General features: G+C 38.2%; 1 protein-coding gene across 1 annotated transcript in view; it reads right to left on the reverse strand.

Annotated features, from left to right (window-relative positions):
• DENND3 (DENN domain containing 3) overlaps positions 1–7,845 on the reverse strand; it is a 32,898-nt gene that overhangs the window by 15,411 nt on the left and 9,642 nt on the right. Inside the window, 5 exon segments of the mRNA XM_017746681.1 lie at positions 1,082–1,237; positions 1,716–1,837; positions 2,145–2,363; positions 3,261–3,380; positions 4,536–4,647. Of these exon segments, the coding sequence (XP_017602170.1) occupies positions 1,082–1,237; positions 1,716–1,837; positions 2,145–2,363; positions 3,261–3,380; positions 4,536–4,647 (729 nt within the window).

Here is a 7,845-nt window from a genome sequence, read left to right on the forward strand (position 1 = left end):
AAAGAAAGCAAGAGAAGAATCAACCCCTTTGTGACACACATTATCTCTTAGAGAGCAAAGCATCTGTTCATTTTTTTTGCAGCATTTAGTGCATTAAAGAGTTCAAGCTGTTATGAGCAAAAATACATTTCTCCTCATCTTTGTCTGCAATTATTGTTGCCAAACACTGAAATCCACAAAATCCCACTCTGGAAATAAATGCATTTCAGTTTCCATAACTAGCTATCTGTAAAGGCTGTTCTATTCCCCACACCCAGCAGCTACTCTCCTTGGAGGGTCCAGGCACTTGTAGGAACACTCCTTAAGATGATCCAATAACAGACACCTGACATCTGGACTCTGTATATTAACCCAGCACCTTCTGACTGAAAGTGCCAAGGAGAATTCCCATGAGCAATTCAGTAGCTGATCCAAAGAGAGGAACCACCTCCAGCAAGAGGCCATATCAGCATTAAAATGCCAGTCCCAAACACACCCAATACCCCACATTTCTTACCAAAGAATTACAGAATACCCCGAGTAGGAAGGGACCTACAAGGATCATTGAGTCCAGCTCCTGGCCCAGCTGTCCCTTCTTGTGCCAGCACTTTGTCCTTGAGTTTCAACAGCTCCTGTCCCTGCTTCATTCTCAGGTGGTTGCACTCTCCAGGTATCTCATCCATTCTCAGCCCAAACACTCCCAGGTGTTCTGAACTCTTGTTCCTGCTTTCAGCTCTTCTACCCTGTCCTGGTTTAAATTCAGGTTCCTCTAACAAGAGTGACCAAAATTTGACTGATATCCCTGCTGGGCCCTAAGCTTTTCCAAGGACTGCACTTCTCTTCCTGAAATCTTCATACAAAAGACAAGGTCAAAATTTTGTCAAAGTTTTATCTAAGATGTTCTAGCAATGTATATGTACATCAAAACATCAATGACTCATATTCCAGCAGGCTACAGGATCTCCTTCTCATAATCCCTAACAAAACCTAATCTCTACAAAATATCTATAAAGTAAGACGAAATGAGAATATTTTCACAGATGCTTAAAGTACTTAACCAGTACCACATGCTCTTGTAATAGAAAATACTACATCCACTTACCTGAAGATATTAACAATTAACTGCAACATGGTTTGCTGCACATCCATGTTCAGTTTCTGTTGCCAAGCCCTTCTGCGGGTTTGGAGCTCACCAAGGTCTGTGCTGGCCCGGAGATGGCAGAGCTCCAGATCAAAGTGCAGCTGCAGACCCTCCACTCTACACACAAAAGAAAACTATTAACTTACATCCTAACATCAACAATTTTTTTTCATACTTTTAAAAAAAATAAAAGTCATTTAGGCCTGTGCATCTTACAGCTGAAGAAGTGCAAGATTGATTTACAAGTGCTGACAAGCTAACAAGATTTCAGGGAGCCCCACTCAATTAAATCACAGTGCACTCAGTCTTCCTTGTAAAGTTCAGACTATAACCGTATCAATAATAAAAAAGAAACAAGCATTCCAGTTGTTACAGAATTATTTGGTGATTATGACTGCTTAATACTAATTAGTATTAATTAGTATTAATTAATACTAATTAACTGAAATTTTCAATTTGCCCTTTTAAAATACAGTGGGGTTTATATGAATGAAATAATATAATAATAATAATAATGAATAATACAAAATAAAAAACTTGGAGCATCATGCATGATTTATGCACTAAGATAAACACATCTTCAAGATCTTGTCACCTTTTTATGAAAGTTTCTGCTGCTTGTGCTGGAACATCTGGAATCTCAAGCTCCTCTTCAACCATTTTTGAATGTGTAATATCTCCATTATCTATATTAATTAGAATTAAATCTTCACCTTCCTTTTAACAAAAGAAAATAGAATGACTGTACATATATTTACATTGTAAAAATATTTACTTCTCATTTACATACTCCTCAGACAATTAATTTCATCAAGGAGGTAAACCAGAAAAGGATTGAAATTTTTTCCACAAGTAGAGAATTGTATGGATAACTAAACAATTACATTCAAAACAAATAAATACAATTGCCTTAATAGATGCTAATCTCAATACATAAACACTTAGTAATCTAATATGCTCTAATATGGAAGGGGACAAATGCACTGCAAGTAAAAATCAAGAGTGGTAATGGTGTAAAACATACCGTGCTCACTTCACCAAAATGATCAATATGACATCCCATGAGAAAAGATGTTGGAGCCATCACAAAATCCAGCATTTGCCGAGACAGAATAGGCACAAAAGTGTGCTGCCACTGCAGAGGATGAAGGTACAACATAAAGCATTCAGCAACAAGTGTCAGGAGAGCCCAGTCAGAAGAGAAGAAAACGATTCTCTGCTCAGTCAAAATGCAAGTCATAATCTGGAAAACAAACCCAGAATGTTAAGTATTTGTAATGAGGTATCTAGAACACACTAGAAATGCAAGTATTTCATCTGCATGTGAGACTCAGCTTCATGAGCTCTCATTTTTAGTAGCTACCTTACAGATTTATAAAATTAAATAATGTCCATTTCAAGATGCTCCAGCTACACAGGACCATTTAGGATTTGAGGTACTTTTATTCATAACATGCACATGTGGGCAAAGCCCAAAAAAAATAAGGCAGTACTGCCAACTCTCAGGACTGAGGAGGTTTCTTGGAGGAAGTGGCTCAGATACTACTGGTGACCTTAAATAACCTAATTTAACTTCACAGGTGGCCTTTGAGCAGGCAACTGAATTAGGTAACCTCCAAAGGACACTCCAGCCAATATTATTGTGAGATTCTGTGAAGCATTGAAAAAATTCAAACAGCCTTTTGGATTTCTTGTCTTTCTACACCATTTACACTTTATTTGTATGAGAGTGCCAACTGTCACCAATCCTTCCTTCTGTCCCCTTCTTAAACGTGAAAAAAACTCTTATAAATCTTGTAGTGAATGTAGTTTCATGTAGTGAAAATTCAAAATAAAATATGTCAATTGGCTTGGATATTTACATTTTAAAATACATTCTTAAGAAATTTAGCACCTATTTCTAAACCACAGGAGGAAGAAATGCAATATGCCTTAATCTAATTGGGTCTATAAATAACAAAATATCTTAAGAATAAGTATATTTTATTGTGCCAGATCTCTAACATTCAGAACTAATACTATTCTGAATTGTTGGTCTTTTAAAGTTTTTTTAGTAAATAAACATCTTGATTTTTTCCTAAACTACAAATTACCAGTACTTTCAATCCCTAAAACATTTTAAAGTATGAGTTAGTTTTACCTGCAGCACCTTCTCTGGCTTGAAACACAGCAATGGAAGATGGAGATCCAAGTCAATAATTGGACTGTCTGGATCCTCTCGTGAAGGAATTATTATTTGAAGAGGTTTCATATTAAATACCTGTAATAACAGATGGTTTCTGTTTACTCCTTAATGAAAATGTTATCACATGACATTTAATTCAGGATTTTAGTTCCAACTACAAAATATTAATTTAAATTGAGAGCAAGAAGACAGGTGTTTGCATACTGCAGAACAGTAAAATTAAAAGAGAAGGAAATATTAAAAGACATAATAACTAGTTTGAAAAATTAATATGGACTTGTTTCCTCTCATTCTCATAGGGTGATTGGCTGGCAAATTTTTTTTAAAAACATCTTTTAACAGAATTAAACTTGCTTTGTTATAAGCATAACAAAATAATTGAATTAAATATGTAGATACAACTGGGAAACTAAATCGATTGAAAAAATTCATATAGGAAATAGAAAAAATACCAACGAAGTAAGTGAGCATGGGTTGTCATGCTAAGAAAATAAAACAAGCCAAAAGGAACGAGGTCTCTCAGCATTTCAGATACTTCAGCTCAAATCTCTGGGGGTCAGATCCTGCATGTGCTGCATATTTCAGCACTCACAGCTGGTTTAGCCAATCACCCAGTTGTTTTCCAGCTATGCTATTTTTCCTCCACTCCTAACCCCACATCCCAGAGTCAAGGAAAGCAGCTAAGGAGAAGTCCATGGCTGAAACTCTGCTTCCCTGGAAGCCACTGCAGTAGATAACAACAGAGTGTGTGCTGAAATCACTGACCCAGCTCACATCTGGCTTGACTTGGGAAGGGTCAGAATGGAACAAATATACAGCACTAAATACAAATGTTGATGTGAGTTTCCCCTCTCAGTTTGGTCTTATCCAGGCAGCAGCCAACCGAACATTTCATCCACATCACACTGTTCTGCTGCTCCCAGACCTGCCCAGGCATCATCTCAGACCATAAATAATTGGCATGAGCCAAATCCTTCCCAGAGGAGTACTGAAAACTAAAGAACATGACTGGCTAGCACTCCAGCCTGAATGCTGGCCACACTGTTATTTTCGCCACTAACAATGCATAACCTTATTTTCAAAGCACAGGTAGTGACATCAGTCCCACACCACCAAGTACAATCTCTGACCTGACACTCATGAATGTCACCCAGTTTACTGAACACAGCATTTTAGTATCTTATAAGAAATAATGTAAAAGTGATTATAGAATTCAGGAGGAGTAATTACCAAGTGGAGTGGTCCTGGTGGCGGGCTGGGGATTAAAAACAGCTTTGCTGCAAATTCTTTTATGTACTCCTCGACATCTAAATCCCTGAAAGGTCGTAGCTGCACTAGTAAGCTGTAATTAAATGATAGGAAATTACTTATCAATAGTAACATGCAAACACAGAAAACTCTTTCTGCTGATAATCTTGAAAAAATTATTAGGAGTAATGAAGCTATTATTTCAGCTAATTAATTTCTAATTTATTAGATGCTTCAGCAGCTTCATTAAATTTTAATGATGCTGCTGCGTCAGAAGCAGAGTTTTTCGTACTCCCATGTATAAAACACTACTGCATTATATCCGAGGACACAGCACAGTGGTTTGATGGCCAAAGGAAACCACGTGTGAGGCGAGATGGTGAGATGTAGCTACAGTGTCTTATAGAGACTGCTTGAGGAACCAAACCCACAGCTGCAACACAGTGCCTTGGCGTTCCTCCCATCCCAAGCATCAGACACCAGCTCTGAGATGGAAAACAGCACCAGAGGAAAAGAGAGGTTGCAGACCTGGGTTTGACTGCAGAGGAATGTGAAGCAAGAACCATATTTAGCATAAGGCTTAGGCCTGTATGGACACTGCCCTTTGCTGTCATTCCTGCCCACACAAAAATAAGAACATTTGTGCAAACCTGACATATGTTTTTGGCTTAAAACTTATTACCCTAACAAAGGTCACGTGGTTTTTATTATACTCCAAATAAATTACTGAACATTTAAACATACACACCACAGAATTTCTGAAATGCAACAATTACCAAGTTAGATATTTGTGGTCACAAAGGGCATCTTGTTCAACAGAAGATTCTCCTGCACATTTATAGCAAAGCCCCCAAATCTTTACAAATTCAGAAATCTAGGCCAGCAAATCTATATATACAGAAACTAGGAACTGAATATGGTTTTCTTCTCCCTGAGGGTTTTACTTCAGTTTGCAGCTTTACTGGTTTCCTGCAGAAGATTACTTGCTGTTCAGGAAGAAAGCAACTGAATAGGTCAAGAGATACATAAGAATTCAGGACACCGTATTTGTGTATAGCATTTAGATTCCAGAAAAAAACATATTCTGTCATATATCACTGCACTTTTTAATGAGGTATTTAAATTCACTATACTCCCATATGAAGAAAGACCTGGGCTGTTATAAATATACTCACAAAAAGTCCATCAGCTCTTCAGGGGCTCAAAGAAAGGAGAATTTAAGAATTATCAAAGTAAACCAGACAGTAGAACCATCAATTTAAACAAATACCCTGTCACACTTAGTAATGCCTCAGATTTGGCCTAACAGATTAAGCAGACCTGTCTTTTTTTTTTCTTTGAGACAATACACTCTTATCATGACATCCAGTAAATGTCACAACAGAAACAACGTGACTGAGAAAGCAGCAGATGTAAAGAGAGGACAGTAAGAGCTCCCTAATCAGGACATGGTGCCCATTAATGCAGCCTAACAGCAGCTGACAGCTCTGCACTGCAAATGTCTGCAGAAATAAATGAAGTAATCTCTGAAATACTCAAGTGGAGAGCTAAGGAGTTTATGAACCTTTCATTACTGCTATTAACTGTCCACAGACAGGTGTTTCAGAGAGCAAGAGCAGCTCAGAATAGGCCCTTTGTACTGCCTCAGTGCTGGGAGCTATTTGCACACTCCCACCTTTTCCCAAGGCAGCTGAAAGGACGAATGCATAGGTTGGAAGATTTACTGTTTGAATGGAGCGTATTCATCCATCCAACACAGAAGTTCATCCAGGAGATTACTGCCAGGAATATTTCACTTTTCATGCAGTCTAACAGACTGAGGTAATACTACATGTGCAAAGTGCCAAAACCTCTCAAGTTAAAACTGAACCCTTTCAAAAAATGTAGAGTAATTCAACAGCCACCGTGCTGTGGAACAGTTTAGGTGCACACCTGCCTGCTTTGGAGAGAGGCAAGACATACTCCACACAAAATGTTCTGGATTCGGAAGCACTGTGTGCCAGCAATACGGAAATTAGTTATAAAATTAATGACATGGAACACAAAGACCTTCATTACTATGCTGAAAATTTGCAAATCCCCTTGCAGTTCAAAGCATCTACACGGATTTATGGCTTGATGCTGCCTGTGCATCTCAGCTTGGTTGTTTTCAGTTGTGATTTCTACTCTGCCACTTGAAAAAGTTTAGGAACCTGGATTTTATCTAGGAATACTTATGAAAAAAAATACCTTTGATGATTGCTCTGACTGAAAACCAGTACCACCTCACCTACAGACAATTCTGCACACTTAGGTACTGAAGAAAATAATCTATGCACAGAATTCTGGAGAAAAAGGAAACCTTCTGCTGCAAAAAAACCCATCCTGAATGGAAGCAGAGCCCCTTTAGATGCTACTTCAACATCAGGTCTTCAGGAACAACAGCATTCTTGCACTAGTTCTCACAATGAAAGGGCTACACACTAGAAATAGGTGGTTTGAGGTCCACTAACAAGTGCTTTCAAATCTCCTGACTGGAAAATAATTAATCAGTTGAAGCATCCTGCAAAACACATCTGCTGCATACCAAGGATACAAGTGTACTGTTGAAGGTGTTATTATTTGTTATGTATAAGAGGCACTGCTACTTGAGTACATCCAAACAATGAAAACACTTAATTAGCTGTTTAACTCATTGGTCACCTGATTACACACAGTAACTCCCTTTCTGGTTTATAGAAATACAATGTCAATGCTTTGTAATGTCACAAAGTCAGAACATCTCCAGCTGTATGGGGCACTACATTTAAAATATATCATAGAGGTCTTGGCTGTAATTGTTTATGTTGCATTCAGAACAGCCACACACCCCAGCAGCTGTTTCATGCCACATGGAAACATTTCAGTAGTACAACCTAAATAAGGAAAACCGGTACCTCTCCACCCCTTCCCTTCCCTCCACCCTAGTGTACTCTGGCACAGTGAAATAGTTTTTCTAAAAAAAACCAAGACACAAAAACCAGAAGGGCAGACATTCTGAAACAATCCATTAAATAGTATCAAGATAAAGGAAATTAAAAAAAAAAAACCAGAGTAAAATTTAATGGAAACGTGATCAGTTGAGTTTCCAGTACAGTGGGAAATGCAAACACCAAATTCAGCTCTGTCACTGGCATTCCCCTCCTCTCCTTCCAGTCACACACACTCCCATCTCACAGATGCAGCAGCAAAAAGGAGAAGAGCTGTGCAGCTGTGTGAAAAATTCCCCTGTTAAAGCACCAGGACAACATACAAGACTAACATGGAAGGTTAT

This window comes from Corvus brachyrhynchos, unplaced genomic scaffold (assembly GCF_000691975.1).
Source record: "Corvus brachyrhynchos isolate BGI_N302 unplaced genomic scaffold, ASM69197v1 scaffold89, whole genome shotgun sequence".
Taxonomy (NCBI): Eukaryota; Metazoa; Chordata; class Aves; order Passeriformes; family Corvidae; genus Corvus; species Corvus brachyrhynchos.